This window comes from Bubalus bubalis, chromosome 21 (assembly GCF_019923935.1).
Source record: "Bubalus bubalis isolate 160015118507 breed Murrah chromosome 21, NDDB_SH_1, whole genome shotgun sequence".
NCBI lineage: Eukaryota > Metazoa > Chordata > Mammalia > Artiodactyla > Bovidae > Bubalus > Bubalus bubalis.
In genome coordinates, this window is record NC_059177.1 from 38820559 (window position 1) to 38848007 (window position 27449).

Consider the following 27449-nt stretch of genomic DNA (forward strand, 5'->3'; position numbering starts at 1 on the left):
GGAAAGGCTCACGTCGGAGCATCTTGCATACCTCGTGCTTGAGCTCCTCCAGCAAGGTGTCCTTGGTCACAGAGACAGCCAGCGCCTGGCTCGACCAAGATAGCTATTTTCACCTTCCTTTAGAGTCCCATTGTGTTCCTCATCCTTCCTGATTGTATGCTCGAGAATTACCATGACCTAGTTCAACCCTTCTACATTGAAGGTCCTTGCTGAACTACATGAAGGTTTTCATTTCCTTTGCCATTAGCCCTTCCTTTTCCAGACACTTCTCCTTCACTTTTCTTGTAGAAGACACTTCCAGACCACCCTGGGTCCTCAACATCTTCCTTCAAGTTCAGTGGCCAGAACCAAAAATGATACAGCACATCTTTCTAAATAATAATAGGACCACGATTTATTCTGAGCTGGTTTTTATTATGGGATGGGAGAAAGGTTAATAAGGTTAAGTGCAAGTCAGCAGTTATCAAGTTTTTAAAAAAGACCCCTGAACTAAGTGCTGGTGCATGCAGCAGAGGGGATGATTTTCATCCTGATACAGAGTTTACCTTATCTTCCCAATCTGATTTGAAAGGAATAGGCTCTGACTGGTGTCCTTTTCTGGGTTAAAACTGCATGTTGGTGGGAAGAGTGGGCGTGTTGAAAGGTTGATCATTTCAGCTGTAGCAAAACTCTTACCAACTGCCAAGCACTCACTCAACAGAGCAAAGGAGGCAATTTGTAGCTGAGAAGAATTATTTTGTCAGTAACTGCCTGCCTGACCACTGAGGCTTACCTTCCTCACACTTTTTACCAGTGGTGAGAAGATCGGGAGTTCCAAAGGAAAAGTTAGGGCTCAGGAGCCCTGCATGTTAGTTGGGCTTCTCTGCCTTCTGGCCCAGGTCACGATCAAATAAATTTTTAAATTCAGTGGGTTTTAATGTTCTCAATAGTCAATAGATAGGATTAATAGCCCTCACCCCTTTTGCAGGTTGGCTTAAAAAAGAAACAATACATGAAAATGTTTTGCAAAGTGAAAAATATCATAGAAATGTTAAATGTTAATGTACATAGAGGAGACGTGAAAGGAGAGTCACCCTCTTGCTCAAACTAAATTCTAGAACAGGAATAAAGAGGAAATAGTTCAGGTTGAGAATCATTTAGCAAAATGTTAATTATGCAAAACCTAGAAAGCTTTCCTCATACTCCCCTTAACAGCCCAGAGTGGATTCACTCCTTCACCCACCATGCTTTGCAAGTACCCAGCTTTATATGCAACCCTTTGGGCTTTCAGACTGACTCCTGCAGTGACTTCTCGATCTTGTCTGCTTATCCCTTAAGCGTCCTGAAGCCAGCACTGGTCACTAGCTGCTTCTTCCTTCTACAGATTTTCCCTGAGTGCCCTTTCTAAGCCAGGTACCAAATGAGTCACAGGAGACAGCCATGGGCAAGACATGACATTGTTTGGGAGACAGACATGGCAGAGAAATGACTGAATTGCAGTTGTGATCAGAGCTGCAAAGAAAAAAAAATGCAGGGTTCTCAGAGAATCTGTAACAGGATACTCTGGGAATCATCTAGGGTGTTGGTGATTTCAGGAGATAGGACGCATTGTCCTCTCAATAATTGACTAATCAGTGTGTATTCCACCCTTTAAAGGTTACGAAACACTTTCTCATACATTTTGTCACTTGATCAGGTGGGTTATCAACCCTACAAAGTACACAGCGCTGTCACCCTATTCTAGAAATTGAGTAACCTAGGAGAAGGGACTCCAAAGTGATGATCTGAGGGTCAACTATTAACAGTTCCATCACTTACAGAACTTTTGACTCCAAATCCTGAACTCTTTGCACTCTGCCCATTGGCTCACTGATTTCTCCTTTTTTTGTTGTTGTTTAAGTTTTTAATTGTGGTAAAAGTCACATAATATAAAACCTACTATTTTAACCATATTTAATGGCACATTTGAGTGACACTAAGTACATTCACATTGTTGTACAACTCTCACCATTATCCATCTCCTAAAATTGTCACCTTCCTAAATTGAAACTCTCTCCTCATTAAACACCAAGTCCTCAGTCTCCCACCCCCCACCCCACCCCCAGCCCTTGGCATCTATGAGTGTACTTTCTGACTCTATGAATTTGACTATTCTAGGTATCTCGTGCAAGTGGAATCAGACAATATTTGTCTGCACCTAATGTAGATTGGAATGCATTTTTAAGATTAACTTTATATATACCCTAAGAGTTGACATTTTAAGAAGTGACTTTGAGAAAAGAGCAACAGGGACAAATACTCCCTTGGATGTTTTCCTGGGAGACGTGTGGGTAAATGTGGTGATTCCAGTACTGGGGTGCAGCAGGAGGGGACGGTGCTAAAATCCTGCTTGGCTTGCAGCCAAAAAATCCAAACACAAAACAAAAGCAATATTGTAAAAAATGTGATGAGGGCTTTAAAAATGGTCTGCATCAAAATAATAATAATTTTTTTTTTAAGGGGAGGGAGGAAAATGCAGAACTCCCACACTAGGTCCAGTGTGTCAGTAAAACTTTGCTGTCTTTCTCTTTCTCTCTCCCTCCCTCTCTCTTGCTCTTTTTCTCTCCAAAACAGTGGGTCTCGCTTGGAGAAAAAAATAACAAACAGATTTTATTGTTTTAGTACCTTTCTTGTGTTTCCTGGTCAGCTCTGTCTGCCAGCAGATTGTTTTAACTCTGATGGTGATACAGCAACGAGCTGTGAACAACTAAACATAAACACCAGCCTCACTTCCATCCTCTCCTTTCCTCCTTAGGTGAAGGCAGCTTCCAAATACGTGGATGTGCCTGTGAGTATTTGAAAACTGTTTTTCTTGGGGGGAGGGGTTGGCTTTCATGAGAATTTTGATGGTGCCTTTTCATTAGTTGCCACTAGATTGTATAGTCCTGACTTGAATCACCAGAAGAAAGGAAGGCAAGAATATTTCCTGGTAAAATTGTTTTGAGATGAGAAGAGGGTATGGTTTCTTTCAGCAGGAAAAAGAGATTGTATTTGAGGGTGACCCCAGTTCACTTTCGTTTCCATCTCCATTAGTTTCTCTGGCATATTTCATTCTGTTATCATCCGGCTCCCCTCCCCTCCTATGTGCACACCTTGGGAGTAGGGCGTTGAGCTAGAAATTTGCACAAGCATGCCAGCATTTTTTAAAAACAAATTCAGAATTTGTTCATTTTGGGGTCAATTCTGCAATTGTTTTAAAGAAACCTTACAAAACTGCTTATAATTAGTCCAGACCTCATTAATGAAGAGAGCTCTCCAAGTTCACAGATAAAGCACTCAAAGTTGCCCAAAATTTACATTTAAATTGAGGTTAAGTACTACACATGAATGCTAGAGTGTGGGATTACCTGTGATAAATCAGGATACATTTATAGACCAACTTGGGCCTGCCTATTAGCAAAATAAAATTGGAGAGATTTAAATATATTCCAATAAAGGGGAAAAGAAAATGATTCTGTTTCTCCATTTCTAACAAAAGAGGTGTGAGTCTATTATAAAATATTAAATTTAAAGAGCTTATCTCAACAGCCACCAAGGGCCTTGTACTGAGCGTTTCTCATTCTGAACGTGGTTAAGTACCCTCCTTGTTCAAATACTTATTTGTTAAAATTTGTTTTTTTCTAAAAGGATTTATATTAACATTTAAATTCATTTCCCCAGGAAGCTCAGTGTGTAATGGTTTATTGGCTTATTTCTCAAAGGATGGCAAAATGGAAAATTGGAGGGAGTTTAACATTAGCATATATTTTGTTTGTTTAATGAAAGAATGTACAATCAATAATTATGCTTTGAATTTATATAATACTTCTCATCGGGGGACCCCCGACTCCTTCACGTAGATAGTCCTTATAATGGAGAAGAGAAAAAGCTCACATACCTGGAGCTAGGAGAGAAGTAATTTATTTTTGCAAAAGCCCCAGAGTAGAAACTTCCAGCCCACGGGGAGCAGACTACTCAAGTTTTCTGAGCCTGGTTCTCCATCCTTAAGATAGGGATAAAAACGCACATCACAGATTCACTGTGCAGATTACATGGCACATACATGGGACACTCCCTAGCTATTTCTGCAGCAGGAGCAGGGTGGGGTGGGGGGAGATATTCTGCTCTGTTGCACAAGGGAGGAGGTGGGATGAATTGTTGACATCCACCCTGGCCTAGCCTGGGCTTCAGCAGTCATAGAAAGGAAGTTTATAGTCCGCAACCCAAAGATCTGGTAACTGAAGTCTGTTTTCTGTTTCACCTCGAAGCAAAGGGGAGAGCTCACCAATGAGATTTAAACAGGTGACCAGTGGGCAGGACCTAAATGTTTGGGGAAAAAAATTGATCTGGCAGTTGGTTCTATCAACTGAAATTATTGGGCAGTTAAAATTATTGGGGGCAGAGGTCAAAAAAAGTCAAGTATTGGTAATGTCACTTGGGCTCAACGTACTTCCTGTGAGCCAGGCTCAGATTTATTGTCAAGATTAGGACAAAATGGATTCTACATCGACACGAAAAGGAACAAAAATCAATTAGCCAAGTTTCCTCCCCCTAAGGAGAAAGAGAAAGTGATGCAGTATGTCCCCAAATGTGGTACACTTCCCATCCACAATATACAATCTCATAGGGACAAAAACTGCAACCAAGCCTTATAAATAACCTCCGTGTGTGAGGCATTGTTTGAAGCACTTTACTTTCAACCTTCACAACAGTCCCCTGTCAAAATGAGGAAACGGTGGCCCTACGAGGTTGGCTTGCTGAGGATCCCACGGTTCATAAGAGGCACAGCTGAGCCTTCAAGTTCTTAAACACTACATCATCTGCCGGCTATGATTTCCTTTAGTGCATAGACAAACATCTTTTTTTGGAAAACTGAGAAATTATTTTAATGAATATCAGAAAAAATACGATTGGCATGTCAAATGTGCTCTTTCACCATGATTTCACCCATTAGTACCCCTTGGGGACAAAGCTCAACTTTAAAATTAAGTTCCTTAGAGTATTTTGCAGCAAATCCCTGGTGGCTCAGACAATAATATTATAGCAAATGTTTTAATAAATAATTTTCCAGAAAACATTAGTACAGGATACACATGTACTGTATATACACTGTTCACCCAGAGTAAATAATAGTTTACTTCTCAATAATTATTTACTTCTCAAAACAGCCCTGGGAGGGGAGTAATAGGACCATCGTGTTTCACAGTGAGGAAGCTGAGGCGCAGGGAGGTTCAGTGGCTGCCGTGGTCACCTGCCGAGTTGACGGGCGCGTGAACATTCAAGTGCTCGCGGTTTGATACGCAGAGCCACTGGCGCTGGCTCCCAAGAGTCAATGGTGTGTGTTTGCTTCCAACTCTGCCTTCAGTTGAGGGCACATTGGCAGCTCAAACTCAGCCTTGGAGGGAGTATTTACACCACGAAACTGTCAAGCGCTACACTTCAAGCTTGGTTGTTTTGTTTGATTGTTTTTGTCTTGAAGAGCGAGTCTACCAGCTCACCAGCAAATATCACCTATTAAATCAGTAGTCCCCAAACCAGAATGTGCAGAGGTGATAGTTGGCAAGGTTTTTTTGGTTGGTTTTGGTTGTTTTTGCTGTAGAGATTCCCAGCCCCTTGCCTCTGGAGATTCTGACTCAGCCATTCTGGGGTGAAGCCTGGAGATCTCTAAGAAGCTGTCCACTAGATTCTGGTATTCTGCACAACTCTGGGATCCAGTGGCTAAATCAGCGATTCTTGACCTTTGTTCTATACTGGAAACATAGGGAGTTTTTTTTTAGAAGTATCACTATGAGGTTGCCTGGCAGCTTAAAGCAGAATCTCTGGGTGTGGGGTCTAGGCATTAGTATCTTTCAAGCTTCCCATATCCTTCTCATTTGCAGCCAGGTTTAAGTACTCTGGGATAAAATCATCTTTTAAGTTGTTTCTAGTTCTGGTGAGCTGACCTCGGTTGCCCTGCGAGGTTTTTGGCACACGGTTTGTTGGTTTAGTTTCTTGTGGGGACTAGTATTTAGTTACCGTAGACGTTTGTCCCTTAATTATCTATACTAACAGAGAGAAGCGCTGTTACCATTCAGAACATTGCACGATCCCCAAAGCACATCTCTTTGTCTTAGGTGGAGTATTCGACCCTTCAGTACGGAGCAGATTTGCATTCCTAATTAGGGCTGGCTTTAGGATGCTGGAAATTTGAATTCATTTCCCTCAAGCTCAGAAATATCCTGGGAGGAACACGCCATGATTAAAATGTCCTATTTCTTCCAGCCACCAAGTGGCTTCTTCAAATTATGTCTTCTACACATGGATTACAGTTAACTATATGGGGATTTATATAGCCATTATTTGTTTAATTATTTTTTAAAATCTTCATCTCATGCTGTCAGTCTGTCCAAGGCACATTTAAAATAAACAACGCAATTGTGAAATATTAAAAACCATCCTGTAAGTTTTTCCCATGTTACTAGATAGCCATGTGGTTTAAAGTGAAATTAAAGTCGCTCAGTTGTGTCTGGCTCTTTGCGACACCATGGACTGTAGTCCATGGAATTCTCCAGGCCAGAACACTGGAGTGGGTGGCCTTTCCCTTCTCCAGGGCATCTTCCCAACCCAGGGATCAAACCCAGGTCTCCCGCATCACAGGCTGATTCTTTACCAGCTGAGCCACAAGGGAAGCTTCATTTATCTAATAACATCAGTTGTTCAACCAAGAATATATTTCATCTATAACTACAAGTTAGCTTGTTGGTCACTGAACAGTTACAAGTGTAACCATTTTGGTTGAAAACCTGCTTAGAATGCGTTGCACAACCTTCTCTACCTTTTTAAATGGGAACTGACAGTACTTGCCCCTTTTCCCTGTGACCAGGGATCCCCAGTGGCCATTTAGTGACCTGCTCCCCCAACGACTTCCCAAGACGTAGCCCTTCACAGCCCCAAACCTCAGTGTATGCTGAGTCTACATGTCTGATGCTCCAGTTTGGCAACCTTCTCCCACAAGCTAAGGGTATCAGGAAAGGTAATAACATCTGTCAGCACCTCTGTTTCAAATAAGTCCCCTCATCATCCTTCCTGGTCCACCAAAGGATGGAAAACAGGCTTGTCAGAATTGGACAAAAAGCTGGTCAAAAACGTGGGGACCAGAGGACTTTGAGAAAACACATTTTCATGCAGACTTGGTCTTTTTTTTGACATTGGTTTCTCTGAAGCAACTTTTTTCTTCTTGGTTCCAAAGTAGATTCCAAAGGTAGGTAAGGTCATGAAGTGATATAATCTTGTGGGGGATGTGGGGGCGAGAATCATAAAGGCTCATGTTTAAATAGCAATTTATGGCCTTTGAGGCAGTTTAACTTCCATTATTTTAGCTGATGATAGTAACAATCCTTGAAGGTAAGTAGGGGAGCTATTATTAATCCCATTTTACAGATGGTTATAACCAAAGCCCAGAGAAGTTGAAATGACTTTCAAAAGCTCCATTGTGTGGGGGATCAAATAAAAATGCATGTAGTGTGACTGAGTCGTTTAAATAAGGAGGTGGGACAGAGACTTCTTCATTCATGGTTTTGTTCATTTGGGAAATATTTAGTGAGCACATATACCATGTGCCATCATTTCTGTGCTGAGGATACAATTAAAAAAAAATAGATCAGATAAGGTCCCTGTATTCATGGACCTTATGTGCTAAATAGGAGAAAACAAAAAGTAATTAAATAGATTATACAGTGTCAGATATTGGTGAGTGCTATGAAGAAAAATAAAAGCTCAGTCAAAAACTCAGTTTTTTTTTTAACTACCTGGGTGAGCTGAACTGCACTAATATTTATTTTCAAAGTTTTTATATGCATTTTCAAAGCATAAATGAAAAGCCGCTTTGAGGACAGCAATTTAGTGAAAAGAGAAGGAGGGGTGAAAATAACCGTTATTGTAGATCTCTGTTGTGGTTACAAATAGGTCTGCTGAATTTGGCTTTGAATCTTAGCTCTAAGATGGCTGCCTGCATCCAGGAAAAGTCAATGTCTGCCACAAGTATCACCAGGGAAGGAATGGAAACAGTCATAAGTTTCTCAAGTGCCCCAGGTAGGGGTCCCCATCCCCACTGAGGACGCCCTGTGATGTGTGGCTGCCAAAGGGAGTGGAGGAGAGAGTTGCCAGCTTAGAACTGATAGCTATCACTTCCATCTCATTGGAGAATCTCTATGGTTTCATATCATAAAACTGCAACAATTATAGGACCATCACACAACCTGCTCAATCCATTCGCTGAAAACTGCTTGAAAGTGTAGCAGTTGACTACTGCGGCTTTGAGTTGTCCTCACTGTTTTTCAAATTAATACCTTGTCATTGTTTCAGCAGGTGTTAAGAAATGTTACTAGCATCCCAGGGGCCAGGCATTGGCCCTTTGCTTGATAATTGTTTGCTTTGTATCAGGAAAAAAAAAAAAAAAATACAGTCCTACTGTTTCCAAACCTTCCTCATTTTCACCCTGGAAATTACACAGAAGTGTTAACTAACTTCAATTTGCAGTGCCTGACAGTCACGTCTTGTAGAGAAATGATACTTTGTGATCTAAGGTAAAGTCACAGTAATGAAAACTACTCTTTTTAGTTATTAGCAAACATGCATATCGACTGTGGAAATTTAAGGGGTTTGTGGCAGCTCTCCTAATGACCCATATTACAGTGTTTTAATAGGTTTCTTTGGAGATAACTTTGATTGTGACATCTCAAGCAGTATGCATTCTTAGTTTAGTTTTTCTTACCATAAATGATTTTGTAACCACTGAATGAGACCACCTGCTTACCTTTCCAGAACATCTAATTTATTTAAAAGTCTAATCCTTCCCCCTCCCCATCTTTTTGAATCCTTGGACTCTAAAGCTATACAGGAAGCAAAGACAATTGGTTGAATGTCTCCTTTGAGTAAAGTAATAAGGAAATACTCACTATATACTCAGGTTAAACTACCCCCACAATATGACTTGGGTAGGAGGTGGTCTAGATTGAAATAGAATTTTTTTACTTGTCACATCCTCAGTTTTTTAAATTGAGGGGATCAGGGAAAGCTGTCATTTTTCTAATATTATTTAAGGACAGACAGTGGAAGATAAAGTATTTTTGAGTATTTTTTGATGGAGCTTTCAACCAAAAGAAAAACCAGAGACTATCTCTGGGTTATCTGGTGAAGATTTATCCATTAGAGTATCTTTGCCAGAAAAAAAAATTAAAAATAGGGGAAAAAAAAAAACCTGTACGACCCTGCAATCTCAACTCCCCTCTTGCCAGGTTGAATTTCTAGAAAGAGCTGGAGATTTTAATATCAGTTTCAGTTCCTGGAATCTCAGTCCAGGCTGTGGATAGTGATGCCATATATGGTGGAGCCTCTGGATACCGTGTGCTCCAGACAGCTCCCGGCTCTAGGGGAGAGCTTCAAACTCCAGGGGAAGTGCTGGGGGTCCAGGCAGGGTGAAGTGGGCAGAGTATGCAGGGGTAGTCGAGATAGAGCCACTGTCTGAGAATTCCATGTTCACGTTCTCCTGTTTCTTTGCAGAAACCTGGGATGGACGTGGCCGATGCGTACGTGACTTTCGTCCGCCACTCTCAGGATGTCCTTCGTGATAAGGTCAATGAGGAGATGTATATAGAAAGGTTATTTGATGTAAGTAAATGCCTTCTCCTCCTTGAAGGCCAAGGAGGAGACCCTCCAAAATGTGACAAAATAAAGAGACAGGAGGATAAGTCACATTTTGAGAAAATGGATTGGTCCTGATGCAAACTAAATCTTTTCCTTCCCCTCCTCCTTAGGCTCTTATCTGTCCTGTGTCTGTCCCCAACCCTCCCTGGCGTGGCCGTGTCTCAGTCCCCACCTGTGTGATACATAGCGCGGCACACAGCCTCGCACAAGCCGGCTCCTCCCTGCACGAAGCTTGTGAGGTGGCAGCTTCCTCTAACTGGCAAAGCCCTTCCTGGGTCATGGTTCCCCTTCTTGTAACCCAGCCCTGCTTTAGGGAGATGCTCCCTGCCGTCTGGGAGACTGCGGCTGGCCCCTCTCCTGAGGGTGGTTCACAGCTGTGGCATGCAGCTGTTGCAGGAAACGTAGCACCGTTATCACTTCAAAGATGATTGTGTTTCTGGAAGACTAGAAATCTTTAGCTAGCCCTGGGTTTTGGCAAACACTTCATGTCAGTTACTTGTTCTTTTGCTGTTCTAAACCGGGGTGTCCCTTCCCCACTTCTCCCACCCCACCCACTTTAAAATTTGGAAAAAGAAGCAGGGGTATAAAGAGCAGTTACATCAGGCTGCCAGACCTGGCTTGAAGTTCAGAGAACACATTTCTGAGGGGTACTAGTTACCAAGTAAACTTACTTCCACTGTGACTACATCTGCACTCCCAAAGCAAACCACTGAGGTCAAAAGCAAAAAATAAAAAGGAATCTGCTTCGGTCTCAAATTTTCTGCCTCTTTCAGGCCAAAGCAGATGGGGCTGCCTGATTTAGCCAGATATTTTGTTTCAAGTTCCCAACGAATTTGCCAGTGTAGACCCGGCCAGAGTGCATGGAAGCCGGCATACTTGTCTCCGTGTGGCTCTAACTGTACAGCCTACTCCTGTCTTGTGAAGCGTGAGCTCCTCCTGTCCAGGTTTCCGTATTTTGAGTGCCAGCTCGAACATTAATGTTTTGGTCTACTATGGAATCCGTGTTTCTGTATTTTTTCTGCGATTGTGTTCAGCAATTTACATCGAGTTTGTGTGTGTGTGTGTGTGCGTGTTTTTGTTCCATGGCTAAGTGAGCTCATTGTTGGCACCGCTTAAGAATCAGCAGCTCCTGACTTTTCTGCGCTTTGTCTTCCAGCTCATTTGCTTTCCTCGTGTGTTGAAAAGGCTCCTGTCTTTTTTTTTTTTTTTTTCCTCGTTTCTAATCATCCCCTTTCTGTGTTCAATATCGCTCTTTCCTCTGCATCACCTTTCTTCGAGAAAACCCTTCTTACTTTTTAATTCCCACCCGTCCTCTCTCAGATTAAAATGGAACTTATCTCTCATGTCAAATGTTTTATCACATTGTATCAAGTGGCATGAATTAGAATCAAATAATCTTCCTGTGTACATCTTCTAGCATGGCCCACATCCACTGAGAATGCCTCATACATGCATAAAGCTCACCGGCGGGTCCTCTCCCTTCTCTGCATGCGTGCCTTTATGAAAGTGCCAAGCCCGGAGTGCCTGGGGCCCGATCACCCAGCCAATAGGCATTGAAAACAGTCAGGCAGCACCCTTGGGTCTGCGTTTTGGAGTGTGGACTCTCTGCCCATCTCCGCTGAATGAAATTCCAAGCCACAAATGTTCAGGAAGCCTGTGGGGTTGTTCTTTTCAATGCCTAGGTTGCCTTTTTTTTCTTTTCTTTGATCAGTATCTTCTAATTCTCAGTTTTGTGTGGCCCTCGTGTGCGTGTTTCTGTGTGAGTGTGTGTGTGAATAACCCAGTGCTCTCCAAAATTTTCAGATATCTAGTACTGAATTTCATGTTGAATCCACAGTTTAGCCTATTATTTCATTGACAAATAACCCACTTTTTCCTCCTGATTTTTTTTTTTTTTAAATGAGAAGTCGTGCATGGTGGGGGGAAAAATGTTTTTAAGGTGGCTTTGTCAAAGGCAGCAAGGCAGATTGTCCTTTTCTGGGGCTTTTTTAAAGGGAAAGTACAACTGGATCTTGATTTTAAAAGTACGGTTGTAGCTTTGGCCAGCACAGATGGTAAACTGGACTTGCCCAACTGTTGAAGAACAGAGGCAAATTCAAGCCCTCTGGTCATTGGTGTGAATTAATAATGAAAAGAAACAATACACAGAGTATGTTTCTTGGGATGCAAATTATGTTTAGAGTTATTCAGAAATTCACAAGTGTGTCAAATCCCTTGTGGAATTACAAACTGACCAGCATAAAATGGCATCAGTAATGTTATCAGAATCCCCACGATTTAATCTCCCGTTGTCCTAATTCTGTTTTTCCAAAGGAATCTTAATTGCACTTCCCTGAATATCTGAGTTTAAAACTTAAACATTACAATCATTCACTGAACATCACTCCCACCCCTGTGGAAAAAAATTTTTCAGCAGTTTTATTTCAAGATAGCAAATTTCTGTGCCATTTACTTCCTTACTTCCCAAATAACCTGCTCCCCTAATTTACAGAATATTGGTGCTAGGCAACCTCACTGATGTCGTGCAGGAAAAGTTCTTGAATCTGTCATGATTTTAAAACATTTGTCATTTGATAAAACCCAGAGCTTCTCAAGAAGCTTCATTACCATGCAGCCCCAGTAATTTAATTCAGTACTTACTGTTTTTCTATAATCTAGCAGCAAAACATCAGATTACCAACATGTTTGATTATCTTCGGCTTCTGGTTCCTCAAGTAGGATGTTTATTTCTTTACATATATGCTCTGGAAGGCCCTCATTGTCTAAGCTACACAAGGGAATCGGAATATTGAGGCAAAAAGGGTGTCTGTAAAACCTCCATTTCTTGCTACAGTGGAGTTACCCTTTCAACTTCATTCTTAATGATAGTGGTCCTGGGGCGGGTTTCTAAACAATTGGCAGAAAGCTATTGAGAAAAACTTGTTGATCTGAGAGGTGTCTCTTCGAAATTGTTGCATTTTGATAAATGGCAAAAATGAATAATAGAACGTTAGCATTTTGAATGAGGAAAATATGTATCTCCGAGATTGTTTGCTGTTTGGAGGTTGTTGATTTTGATTATTGTGTCATTCTCTGTTTTTTAGTTCCTGCTGGCATCTGTCATTCCGAGGAGTGTTCTCAGAGTTCCCGTTGTGTTTTTAACGGTGTTTCAAAGGCTCAGTTTGATTTACCTGGGAAGTCCTTTAAGTTCTTATTATTCAGGATTATTTTCATTCTTTTTTTTTTTTTTTTTTGCCTCTGAGGGTACCCTGTGGAAGAGTCTGGATGGCTTTAGAGTGTATCTGTTCCTGAGAATGTTTAGACTAATACCCAGTCATTTAATGAGTGCATCTTCCGTTTTACCCAAGCACCGATCTCCGTGTTCTCTCTCTCTGTCTCTGTCTGAGCTGGGGTTTTTCTTTTGCTCGTCATTGTACTTCTGGCTGGAATTGGGTGTTTGTGGGAGATTATCGGCATAGCATTTGGGGCTCTATATTTAATGTTCTGCATTTTTATCTATTTTATTATGTAACTTAAGAACAGCTTTCCAAATTCATCTTCGCCAAAATTTTTTTTTTAAACAGGCATTTTCTAGGTTGATTGAAGAAATACAGTCAAGTATAATATTGTCTCACCAAGTCTTTTCAATGCAGTGGAAGTTTCCCTGTTTATTAATCACTGATTCATATAGTCCTCCTATAAAATGCTAACAACCTTTTTAGTCATGCACACACACACAAAAAAAACACTGATCGGTTCAAAATTAAGTGCTGACAGGAGAAGAATCCTCAAACTGTTTCTCTTGGTGTTTTAGATATGTAGCTGTACATTTTTTCATCTGCATGTTTGTAATTTTTTTTTTTTGCTAAAAAAATAGTGATCCATTGTAAACCAGTTCTAATTGCTCAAAATAACAGTTTATAATATTTGGGAGGTGGGGGAAGATGCAGAGGTTTAGAGCAAGCACATATGCTGATATGTACAATCATAGGGAATCTAAATTATATTGAAGATGCTGAATTCTGAAAAGAGAATTGATTACTGTCAGACTCAAGTGAGAGCTTGGCCTCTTTGAAAATTATTGCTGACTTTTAAAGAAAATATAAAACATGGAGATGAATAATCTCCATATTCCTGAAGCAGCAGCTTGAAAAGGAAAGCAGAGCCCAAGAAATAACTCGAAGACAGAGATTTAAAGCTTGAGTGTCCATTATTCATGCAGATAGCCTCCCCCACCTCCTCTGGTGATTAATTCACCATTTGCCCTGAAACAAAAACATGCTTTTGGAAATTAGAGATCAGATCATCAAGAGAAGCACCTAAGGTTTCAAGGTCTAAACAAAAATTAATTTATTTTCTTTCCTCCTTGTACTTCTTGAAGACACAGACTGAGAAGAAAATCGGGATTAAAAGAGATGTGCTTAGGGTGAATTCATCTGCTTAAACCTCACAGGCTCGGAGATGAGTGATTAAAAAGCCATCTCAAACTTGGATGGCATCCACATTGGGGGTAATGCTGCATGCACACTGCCTTCCTCGGGCCCCCGTGTCACCGTGAACCAGGCCTAGGGAACACTGGACTGGAGATGATACGTGGATTATATAGGTCAATTATACACTTAATCTGCCTTCTGGAGGATTAAGTATTTGCAGATTGACTCTGCATTTGGCTTCTCCGTGGCAGTTATCAGATCAGGAAAGGGCCCCCTTACCACACCGCCTCATAAGTACTTAATCAGGCAGCGCAGTCAGGTTCGTTTGGGGCCACCGCCCCGTATTCTCTGCCTTTCACGGATTTTAATTTGCTGTTCCATTATCAAATCATGTATTTGTCCACTTTATGTGTCAGCCCAGTAATTGAGTGTGAATATGTCCCTTTAAAGGGGTAATTTGAAAACTGAAACCCCTGCCTATTAAAATATATTTGCTGTATTTATTTATATAAGACGCCACAGATAACCTGATTAAATTACAAAAGCACAACCTAAGTGAACATGTATCAATCAAAGTAGGAGCCATTCTGCTCGAGGAAGGAAGTGTACAGAAGACCAGGCAGCAAGAGAAACATTATGTTCTTAGGTGATATCTGTCAGTGTGTGGTCAGCTATGCCACAGAGGGAAGTTACCTCCAAAAGAACAAAAGTGGGGAGAAGCATACAAGATTCACCAATAGAATAGGTTGTGGTTCTAAGGGCTGGTTAAAGAAAATCAAGGCATATGGTCTTCAAGACTGAACTGAGACAGTGAGTTATCTCCTCTAGAAGCAAGAAGCCGGCTTGGCTGCCCCTTCATGGGAGTTCTGGGGTAGTGAGCCTGGGCCTGTCTTCTGGAGCCTTCAGAATTCACCCTTGATCCTCACAAGCTGGGTGACCATGAACAAGGTACTTAATCTCTCAGAGTTTCAGCTGATTCCTCTGTGTAAGAGATGATAATAAGCAGAACCTTCCTGTGGAGTGGTTTGAGGGTGAAGCACCGGGCACTCCTGCCAGCATCAGGCTCAGGAAGCGTTTGGTAAGTGTCAGCCACCACCAGCACCATTATCACATCATCGTCATCCCTGAAGTGGAAAGGCTTTTCCCAGGCATCTTTTTTTCTTGTTAAAACAAAACCCCACATCCGTGTGAAGGTGCTGTAAGAATCGTGCCGTCACTTGCAGGCATTAACTCCAAACTTGCTTAGAATTACAGGATATAGAGTAGCCTGGTACCTTTGGTAACACATAGTTCTGAAGCAGGTAGAAGAATGGTGATCAGGGCTGGGGCTTTGACGTAAGCCAGACAGGAGAAGGGGTTCTGTTTTTGCCACTTCTTAGCTGTTTAACTTCGGGTTGACTAGTTAACCTCTCTGAGCCTCAGATTTCTCACCTATGAAGAAACTGACTGCTTAACAGTTGTTTTGAGGACTGAAGAACATAATGAATATAGACTGGCATAGTTAAAAATTTGACAAGTCTTTTATCATCATCATCATCTCATAGAACTATCTGTTCATTCCATTGACTCTGAAATGGCCTAGCCCTACCCCCTAAACAAAGCGACAGTATGTTGGCAAATAACTTGTAATTGACCTTCTGATTGGGGAAGGGAAAGATAGGAAGGAGTGACGATGCCTTTTATTATTACAGAGGAAACAAATGTACATTTTAGACATTTAGAAAATACAGCTAAGCAAAAATAAGAAAATGTTACATGTCCAGCAGGCAGAGTGTTTATTCTTTGATTCTTTTTCTGTTTATGTATATGATATACTTTTAACCAAAGTAAGTGAGGAAAAATTGCTATTTTTAAGTTGGTGGTCTTGATTTTCAGTGTCAGTAAGTGTTCATCTAATTCACTGTCCATATTCAGAATTTCCCACTTGTCCCCAAAATATTCTTTATAGTTGGTGTGTGCAACCCAGGCTGTGATTCGGGGCCACACGTTGTTTCTGGTGGAGATGCACATTCAATTTCTTTTTTACCAGTACTGGCCCTTTTTTCATGATCCTGACTTAAAGGGACCGTCGTGCCAATTGTTCTGCAGACTGGAGGAGTTTATTACTATCTAAACATAGAACTAATTTAAGGAGAAAAAAATATATATCTAGCTGAATTCAACCAAGTAGCTCTTTTGGACATAATTAGTAACTCAGCATAATTCAACCAGGGTTTGTTTTTTTTTTTTAAAAGCTGTTCTCTGTATGTAAGGAAAATTTCTGAAGCTAGTTTTAAAATAAAGAAAAAGCTAAACCGCAAGGACTTCACAGAGGTCAGGAACAAATTGCCCACATGAAGAGCTATGGTGATTTTATTTCCTGCACTAAGGCACAGGTATCTGAGCTGAAGAAGGAAATCTGAGGTCCCAGTTCAGTATTTCTCATCTCACTGTAACTGCTTTGGTGAAATCTTGGACTGGGAACTTAGACTGGCCTCCCCCACTCCCACCTCACATCGTTTGGAAGGGTTCTTTGTTAATTCTGCTAGGATTTTCTCTGAGGTTATCAATCTGAAATTAAGCCCTTCAAATCAGTCTGAAGCTGAGCTTTTCGATACTCCCCAGATCCAGCTTTAATTGAACTATGACCTCAACCCCATCATCCTCAGTGATGAGGCTAAAGAGTGTTTTCTCCAGGCTCCTAGGATATCCTTGAGAATCTGTGTGATTATATATACTTGAACAGGAAAACAGATCCAAAATGAATCAGGAAATATAGGAAAGGAAAGATTACTGATTTTTTTTTCCACCTGATCGTGAATCCCAAAGTAAACTCTGGCAGTTCAGGCATGTCCTGGGCCAAGTATCATTTCCCAAGTAGAATGTGGAAACGGAACACAGAGTCAAAGGGAATTGAAAAGCGGAAAACCTGTCCATCTACCTTGATTTGTAACATTATAAGGAATATAAAATACAAACACACACACACATATGATTAGGGTTTGAGTTCTTGAAGTGAACCTAAGACTGGGGACCATTCCAAGCTGGAATTAGAAAACAGTTCACTTTCATGACTTTTACCCAGTGCTCCTTAAAGACCCAGTGTCTTCATGACTTCCCTGGTTCCCATCGTGTAAATCTGCTTTTAGCAGATGTGCTATTTGCTCCACTGTTAAGGTGAAGAAAACTTAGTTCTGCCCTTGTTGGAATATTGGCAGTATTATTCAGATATTAAGCCCAAAGGGTAAGGCATGAATAATGGTGATCTTTGACATGATGGAAAGCAAGCTCTACTAGAATGGGAGGGGATGGAAAAAAGAATGTTTTCATGCCTCTGATGCCCTATGGCAGTGAATCTTATTTTCAAATACATATCCTTCAAAATAACTAGTAAAGGATAGCAGTTATTTTGCATTTCGAGTCTTAGGTATAGAAACACATGTCTATTCCACAGGCTTCTTCCCATGCCTGAGGTTTCAACAGTCGTGCATGCAGAAAAGATAAGGAGGCATTAATAGATTTGGATTATTTGGATTAATTGTATCAAATGGGCTGTTACTATCCAAAAGGAAGTATTTACTTTTTGTCAGCATTATTCTTACAGATTTATATTTCAGGGCCATGTCTTCAAGTAGTTCTTTCTGATCTAGATGTTATCTCTGAAGCCATTCATAGAAATAGATCTCGTTTACTTTCAGGCAAACTTGACATAAAACCAGTCTTGAATTTTTTCTGGAGCTTGCGCCTCCCAAAGAGTTTTGCTAAGTATCTTTATCAGAACAGCTTTCTGTGTTCCAAGAGACATTTGGTGAATACAGTTAATTTGTTTTCTTTTCCAGCGGAGAATGTTCCAATAGTCATTCTAAGAAGCCAAGCTGATTGCTCTGTTACATTAAGGTCACAGTATCCTTGCTAACATGACCCACACAATACTTTTGTGTCTTAGAAAAGGTTTGTTTTTTTCTTATGGCAGACTTACGGCATGGAGGCAGTAAGTGACAGACTCACACGTGTACGTGCATGCACACACACACACACACACACACACCATACATACAGGCACACACACAGTAGCCAAGGCACATTTTGTGGAACAAATATTATCACATTGGGTTTCAAGATACAAGATGTACTAAATCCTCAAATACTTCCCTTCTTGCAGTGCTCTGTAGAGGTTACTATCATAAAATTTCACTATCTCTTGATGTCTAAGTCATAATCGCTTGCCCTAAAATTTTTTAATGAATGGATTTTAAATATCATCTAGGTTCTTATTATTCAAAGTGTGGTTCTATGGACCATCAGCATCTGTCTCCTCTGGGAGTACAGAATTGCAGCCCAACCCCAGCTGAAACGGATCTGAATCTACATTTTAACAAGATCCTCTGTTGATTTAACATTTGAGAAGTACCGTGTAAGATCAGTGACTCTTTTATGTGCCTATGACTCACAATAGGAAGCACATTTTATATTACAACCCAGTATGTATTTATGCATACACACACAACAACAAAAGTTTATGAAACAGTTTTCACCCTCTGTGGGGTGCAGTGTGATATCTTCTTTTTCGTCTTTCGGAAGTCTTGATGGTAACCAATGAAATGATTTCATTGTATGATTTGTAGGTTGTAAGAGGTCCTTAGAGAGCAGAGGTTCTCACTCTCGGCACTACTGACTTTTCAAGCCAGATAGTTCTTGGTTGTGGGTGTGCTGGCCTGTGTACTGAAGGATGCTGAGCAGCCTCCCTGGCTTCTACCCTCCAGGTGCCAGGGGCAACCCCTTCTCAACTGTAATGGCCCAACCTCTAGACATTTCCAGAAGTACCCTGGGAGCAGGGGGGATACCAAAATCACTCCTGTTTGAGAACCACTGATCTGGCTGATCCAGAGGTTAAGGCCCCACATAAACAAGGGAGCCTTACGTCTCTAGCGTCACGTGCCCCTCTGTCACCACCATCGCACACATTTGAGAAGTATGTGTAGCATCAGCAACGAAGAGTCCACTTGTCAGCCCCAGACGTGACATGGAGGCTGTGCCTGTCTTGGAAGTGGATTATATTTGGGGGGCTTCGTGCAGTGATAGGACAAGCTTGTGAGACATCCAGGACTCCCCACCTCCCCCCCCCCAGTCTCCCAGGAGGAGTCACTCAAAACCAGGGGAGGGATCCAGAGCAGCAAGTTAGGTCAGCAGTACAGATTCCCACTTTGACCTCCCTCAATTGCTTTGCTTTTTATAATTTCATCAGGACCTTGGTTAAAAAAATTTTTTTTTTTGCTTCTACCAGGTGGCTACAAGTTATTTTTGTGTGTCCAAAAACCTGAAAAGAAGGCTCAACTTGAATACTTCATTCATCCTAAATTCCCAGTTCAGAAGAGAACAGTTAACAGCCTCCTGTTCTGTTAAACTCCTGCTGAGTTGACTAAAAATCCAGTTAATGGAGTCTAGCAATTTGCCACCAGTATGAATATTCCTGTATCAGAGGCTTATAATGATTGTGCTGCTTGCCACATTGGGTCACCTTGACTGCCTTTGGCAGAATTTTTCACCCTAACCATCCCTGGACTAATTAATGCCCATTATACCAACAAATCTCCAGGTCTTGCCCAGGATGGGGTTATTATTAATTACCAGATCTTCATGCCATCCAGAATATAAAAGACCCTATCATATTTTGTGTAAAAAAAATTTTTTGGCAAAGAACAAATAATATGTAAACCAAGTTAAATTCATGAGTTTTCCAGTACAATTCTCTAAATCAGTAGGGTTTTTTCCCCCCAATTTGGCTTAAAAAATTTTTTTTTCTACAATTTTTAAAGGTTACTTTCCATTTGCATTTATTACAAAACATTGGTTGTTTTCTCCATGTTATACAATACATCCTTGAGCCTGTTTTACACCTTTTTTAGGGAAGAGAACTATCACCTCCTTTTATTCAAAAAGTTCATTATTTGGCCTACGGATCCATCCTGTTAAAGAGAAGAGACCCAGCTATCAGGTACCTCACCGATCTGGGGAGTACTAGACCAGTGTTTTTTTCACCCAGAGGTGGTTTCACCTCCCAGAAACCATTCAACAATGACTGGAGACACTTTCAGTTGTCACAGATAGAAAGGTGCTGTTAGCGTCTAGTGAGTAGAGACCGGGAAGGCTGCAGTGGACAGCCCCACAACAAGGAATTATCTAGCTCAAAATGTCGATAATTTAAAAATCCTTTGTCTGCAATGATATGGGCTGTTTAACTTTAAATGGTGGTAAAAAAATCATCCAATTATCTTCAGATCATTTTCTCACCAAGGGATTCCAATTTCTGTCTCTAAAGAATACTCAACTTCGGAGATTTATCAGAAACTAGTCTCCAAAATCCTTTTAACAAGCTTCATCCAAAGACATCTTTTTAGGGTCTCAAAAATAAAAACCAAAGAATCTTTAACACCTGCCTTTCTCATCTTGAACTTAACACTTATCCATGAGTGGTTCCCATGAAACTTCAGTACTTCAATAAACCTCCAATCTTGTCAGTTAAATGAATCACCACACCTTCCTTTTACTAAAAAGTGTCCTTTCAAGTTAAGGAACTAACTTCTTTATGTCAAGCAGACATGAAGAGCATAGGCTTTGTAGTAAGACAGCCCCAAGGTCAGTTTTTGGGTCTACGACTGCTTACCTGTTGTGTGACTTTGAGTAACCTCGATTTCCCCCTCTAAAAATAGGGATAAAAACAGTACCTACCTCTTTGGATTAGAACAACTAAATGAGGCAATGAGTAAACCATATGATGCTTGGCGTGTTAGAATCACTCCACAAATGCCCCTTCTTGTTGCTGTCTCCGTCATTGTGGTAGTACCATGAAAACCAACAGAAAGTCTTGCCTAACACTAAAACAAGCTTTGCAACAACGAAAAGTAATGATACGTTCCTTGTCAACAGGAATTTGAAAAACCAGAGATGAAAATAGTCAGAGAATAGAATAGTAAGTAACAATGAACCCAGTTGTGCTACAGGATCTCTAAAGAAAAAAATTTTTTTCTAATTGAAGTATAGTTGATTTACAATATTATGTCAGTTTTCTGTGTCAGCAAAGTGATGGAGTTATATAAAGAGAGAATTTTCAGATTCTTTTCCATTCTGGTATATTGTAAAATATTGAATATAATTCCCAGTGCTATAAGTAGGATTTTGTTCATCTATTTTATATATAGTAGTTTGTATCTGCTAATCCCCAAATCCTAATTTATCCCTCCCCCACTCCATTTCCCCTTTGGTAACCAAAAGTTTGCTTTCTATGTCTCTGAGTCTGCTTATATTATCTAAGTCCATTTGTATCATATTTTAGACTCCACACATAAGTGATACCATATAATATATATGTTTCTCTGACTTACTTCACGTAGTATGAGAATCTCTAGGTCCATCCAATCCATGATATTGTATGATTTCATTCTTTTTTATGGATGAGTAATATTCATACACACACACACACCCCCCCCACATCTTCTTTATCCCTTCATCTGTCGATAGACTCTTAGGTTGCTTCCGTGTCCTGGCTATTGTGAAGAATACTGCTATGAACAGTGGGGTGCGTGTATCTTTTCAAATCAGAGTTTTCTCCAGATATATGCCCAGAAGTGGCATTTCTGGATCATATGATAGCTCTACTTTTAGTTTTTTAAGGAATCTCCAACTGTTTTCCATAGTGGCTGTACCAGTTTACATTCCCACCAACAGTGTAGGAGGGTTCCCTTAAGAAAATCTGCTTTAAACTAGAGCAAAGTCATGTAGGAGGGAGCCTCAGAGATAGTACCCCAGAGGAGCCAGCTTGGGCAGGTTGGGTTTGGGGAAGAGAAAGAGAGAGGATTCTGTGGTCAGGCGCTATACAGGGAAACAGTATTGCTTCTTCTGGGAACATCCCTGACTCACCACCACCATAGCTTCATCAGCCTTGGCAGGACTTCTGTTTGGAGATGTCCTTTCAGAACTTAAGTGATAGCTTCACCCAGGTTATAATGACTCCAGTCTAGGTATCTGGATATTTGCCACGTAGGCATCAGCTGCTCCATCATCTTAAGGGCTAAATTCTTTTTACATTAATAGGTATTGTTTTGTCATTAATATGTGCTTGTTAACCAGGGGTGTACATAAGAATTACTTAGATATTTTTGTGAGCCACAGTTCTCTCATACGTTTTTAGCTTTACCTAATGTCCTTTTTCTGTTCCAGGATCCTATTGATCATATCTCATTATATGCAGTTCTGTGTCATGTTAGGCTCCTCTTTGAATCACATGAAATTTTAAGGAATGTTGGTCAGATATATAGGATACCCCTCTGTTAATTATCTGATTTTTTGAATCATATTTAGACGGGGCTTTAGAATTTGGAAGTTTTATATATATATATATATTTTTTTTTAATGTATTCATTCCAGCTGTATGCCACAGATTCTGAGTCAGTAGGTGTAAGATAAAGCTCAAGCATCTGTTTTTCAAACAAGTCTGAGGGTTCAGCCCAATCACGAATCACTGGCTTAGAGCAGTATTTTCTGCACTGTGGATCATTTTGCCCACCCAGTTTATTTGGAAACGATTAGGAGATGTTTTTGACAGTCACAGCTCTGGGGTCGGGGGAGGGGTGCTACTAAGCTCTGACGGTAGATGGTCAGCATGACACTGCACAGGACAGTCCCCACAGCAGAGCTATCTGGCCCCGAATTTCAACACTAGTAAGGTTGATAAGTCCTGATTTAGTCAAAAAGACATGTTTAGTTCTATTATTTCTAGTAATAACCTTTCCATCTTGTGGCCAACAAAACTACTTTATAACCTTTCTATTGTTATATATATAGCAAGCATACAAAGAGATAGGAGGAGGTACTATTATTTCCATTTTTAAGATAGGAACCTAAGGTCCAAAAAGAGCTTGCCCAAGACCCCCAAGTCCCAGGGACCCCATCTCTTGAAACTGTGGCTTTCCCACCACTGCCACCCTCCACCACCACCACACTGAGAGCAGCAGTGTTCTCTCTCTTACTCACCATTGCATCCATGAACTCTCAGTAACTGTGTGTTAAATAGGTATTGATGAATCCCTAGCCTGTCTCATGGACCTTGTCAAAGATTTTTTTAAAGGATTTTGTAATTTCCAATTCTAACTCAAAAATAGTAATTAAATCCTTTAAATGTTCACTATGGATTTTTGAAACTGTCACCTTATTTTTTTGTTCAGAAGTATATATAGTATTCTGGTTAATTTAATGAAGAATGGATTGTTTTGGTCCATTTGGCTTTTCAGCTTTTCAGTTATTTTGAAGATTTATTAGAAAACTGTTTCTCTTTCAACCCCTACTTTGGACAGACTTTCTAAAATGTCTTAGGTCTATTTTCTGCCTTACTGAGCATTTTAAACCAAATCTAATTCTCTGGGTGAACATCTTTCAGGGCTCTGGTTTTACCCTGGAGAAGGCAATGGCAGCCCACTCCAGTACTCTTGCCTGGAAAATCCCATGGATGGAGGAGCCTGGTACGCTGCAGTCCATGGGGTCGCTAAGAGTCAAGACACGACTGAGCGGCTTCACTTCGCTTTTCACTTCCATGCATTGGAGAAGGAAATGGCAACCCACTCCAGTGTTCTTGCCTGGAGAATCCCAGGGACGGGGGAGCCTGGTGGGCTGCCGTCTATGGGGTTGCAGAGTCAAACACGACTGAAGTGACTTAGCACCAGCAGCAACCCTAAGTGACGTTGTCCAGTCATGAAGGTGTAGAAAGAATGAGTTATCCAGTATTGCTAATAACTCCCCCAACTCCAAATACAGGGCTCCTCCTGTCATACCCCATGCCTTAGGAAGATGGGGCTGAAATGTTTATCAGTCCAAAATGCATTCTGAAAGCTGCTTTTATGAGTCAGTCCCAAAGAGGACTTGTGAAGGGAGGGAAGAGGATTGCTTTCTAGGTACAAACAGGGAGGAAGAGTCCCAATAAATGACAGGTTTAATAATAATGATAAAGTTTATTTAGTCTTTCTTTTAGGTGTATCTCTTGACTGTTCATTGATGGTAACCACATCATCTCATTAAAGTGTTATTTCTTGTAAGTCCTCTTCACAGCCCTAGAAAGTAGATACCTAACGATCCCCACTTTACAGCTATTGAGGCTGATGAAAGCCAATATTGATGGGGTACCATGGAGAAGGAAATGGCAACCCACTCCAGTATTCTTGCCTCGAGAATCCCATGGACGGAGGAGCCTGGTGGGCTACAGTCCATGGGGTCACAGAGAGTAGGACACGACTGAGCGACTTCACTCACTCACTCATCTGTGTACCAGGGTACAGTTCTAGGAACTTAATGTAATCATTTGTGTAACTCTCATAACTTTCTTGTGAGGTGGGTTTTTACAGACAAAGAAGTTGAATCACTGAGAGGTACATTGACTTCAGTAAATTCAGAAGCCAGGGAAGTGATCAGTCCTAGATCAATCCCGTTCTTTCCAATGCAAAGTAGACACCTAACCATGATATCTTTCAGAAAAAAAAACTACAGTCGTCAAATATGTGCCCCCAAATTCCCATCCAGTTAGGGCTCTGCGTCCCACACTCGTCCACCACGCATGTAACAGTAACGCAGTCATTATTTCCTGCTTGCTACCGCAGCAGTACTCAAGACAGAAATCGAGCTGTGACCCCTAGTAGAAAGCAGCTTATTAGTCACGGCTTGTCCACTAACAATGATGGGAGTTGCATAGCTAATCAGGCAGACTTTTTAATGAAGATTCAACCCAGCCTCTTCCTGAATGTGAGGATTTTGTCATCAAGCTGGAGTTCCACCCGTACCAGCAAATCTAGACCTAAAGGTGGGAGACCCCAGGAAGCTCTACTGTACCCACTTTAGGGTGAAACCCCATCCTCAGCAGAGAGGGACCGCAACACAGTGGGGAAGCTTGCATGCCATATGTGCTGCAAAAGCCACTTCTACCTAGGCTTTCAGCTTTCAGGCTATATTTCCCTCTGGGTGCTGTCTAAGATCCTTTATCCCATTAGAATAAAGTTTTGTGGTTTATTTGAGGCGAGGGGGATGATGGTAACACAATACCATTACATCCCAGACAGTTGATAAATGGTTTAGGGTAGCAGCTTAAGTTCCTTAAGCAAACCTTGACACAAGTGGTATAATTCAGCAACAATGCCCCAGAGTCTCCTACGAGGCCCCATGGATTCCTTTAACCTGCCCACATAGCTGCGTTGTCAATGGCACTAAGTTTCACAGATCAGCAGGGCTTTACAGGAGGGGGAAAGAAATCCAGAATTACAGAATAACACGGTTATACAATCCATTCGTAACACACATGTAGTTGCAACTAAATCATTATGTGGTCATTATCCAACAATGCCTAAGATGTCAGCAATGTGAAAGTTTGCGATCGGGTTTCACATAAAGTCCTTCCTTGACTTATTTCCAGCTGAAGATTATCATAAACAATCTGACAGGGTGATAAAAGAGGAAGGAAGAAGGGAAGGAAGGAAGGAGGGAGAGAGGGAGGGAAGAAGGAAGTGTGTGTGTGTGTGTGTGTGTGTGTGTGTGTGTTGAAGCCTTAAAGAGCTTACCAGATAGATCGTCAGCTGTCAGCCAACCCTTGAAAGTAGCAAATCCCTTGGCTACTACAAAGTTGTCTCTCCACATTGTTTCTAAAGAGTTTGTTTATTGAAAATATGTCTGCTTTGGGCATTCAGCTTCCTAAGTGAGTGCAGGCTCACAGTGGCAGCAAGATCAGCAGTGGTACACTGTTCACTAAAGCTCGCTTCTGCCTATGGTTTCTGGAAGTCACCAACTAGTGGTGACCACTGCAGGGGAGGATGTGGATGCAGACGTACTAGGGTTCTCTTAAAGGCGCCCCACTTGGCTTACAGAGAACTAGAGACATGAAGGCCTGATGGCCCGTGCTGGTGCACATTAGAAATAAATTTGGGCACTCAGCTTAAAGAACTCACGAACGGCAAGATGCATAAAGACGAGTGATTCTGCGTTTAGCTCAGCTTTTGTAAGCCTGGCCAGGCAAGGGGGTTTATTACAAGAAGTGTGTAAATAACGCAGCCTGCTTTACAAAGGAAAACAGAATGAAATTAATCCAAGACATCCGTGGCGTGATACTATTTTCTGCCCTCAGCTTTTCTTTTTATAACTTGAGACACACAGCCTAACAGTCCAGCGCAAACAATATCATGCTCAAAAAAAAAAAAAAAAAAAAAAAAAAAACCCAGACCCAGGGCATCCTTCAGTCCTTAGGATAGAACTTGGAATCCAGTCTTCAGCCTGTCACACAGTATTATTATTAAATCTATAATGTGATCACAGCCAAATCTTTGGCTTGGGCACAATCCCCCCATTCTCCCTCCTTTTGGGGGGAAAAGGGGGGAAGCATTGGGAGGGGCCAAGGAACCAAGCCAATCAAAGTTAAAATAAAGTCTCTTTCTAGCAAGACTACTGTCTATAACATGTTGTTCCTTATAGAAAGTGGGATATGGTGGCATTTGCTTGATTAACTTGCTCGACAAAAGTGACAGCTGCTGTGGGTGCCTGCGGAGAAGCTGCACGGCGCAGTTCCGCCTTTGTACATCTGTCAGCAGAAAGGGAAGAATAAAGAGTGAAAAGAGACAAATTGGTCCCAAAAGACACTCCATTCAACTTAGGAGGTTTGCCCCATTCAGGCACTCGCTGTGCGCCTCAAGTACTGAGAGCTTATTCAATTTCATTCACTCTTTCGAATGAACCCACAAGTGTTTAATTTCTTATTCTGTCGCCTCAAAAAAAGGAAGGGGGGGTGGAGAAGGGGGAGGGAGCCTTGTGGACGGAAAGCATTAATGGCAAGGCAGAGGGATTCCGCCTGCACATATTAACTCATGGCTAATTTACGGTTTAACTCTATGCGCTCAGGTCCTAGACTCATCTGAATGCGGCAGCAGGGCACCTGATGCAGCCTTCCTGTCTCCTGGCTGGTGGACCCAAAACCCTCTGTAGACACTGAGGGCGCTCAGCAGGGTCCAGTGTGTGTCCTGTGTGGGGGCAGTGGTCTGAGATCCATGCCCTTTGCAGAGATGAGGCAGTGAGCTCCCCAGAAGGAGGTTTGGGTTAGTGATCTGGTGAATGTAAAGTTTTTTTTTTCTTTTTTCTTCCCTCCCAGAAAGGTAAAAAAAAAAAAAAAAAAGTCACACTGAGTAAGAAGTAGTAAGTGGGGAATATGGTTTACAGAGATTAAAAATAAAGCAAGAGGAAAGGGCGCCTTTGGGAAGCAGAGCCCAGCTGTACATGGTGAAAACACATGTTAACTTTTTAAAAAGCAGCACTTTGATTTTCTTTTCTTCATCTCTGAGCCCCAGGCATCAGAACTCA

General features: G+C 41.3%; 1 protein-coding gene across 22 annotated transcripts in view; it reads left to right on the forward strand.

Moving 5' to 3' along the window:
- Positions 1-27449, forward strand: part of CADPS (calcium dependent secretion activator) — a 463291-nt gene that overhangs the window by 415202 nt on the left and 20640 nt on the right. For all 22 annotated transcript variants that reach the window (XM_044934052.2, XM_044934055.2, XM_044934056.2 and 19 more), the window contains 2 exons: positions 2774-2806; positions 9538-9645. In XM_044934052.2, coding sequence (XP_044789987.2) covers positions 2774-2806; positions 9538-9645 — 141 coding nt within the window. The remainder of the gene's footprint in view (positions 1-2773; positions 2807-9537; positions 9646-27449) is intronic.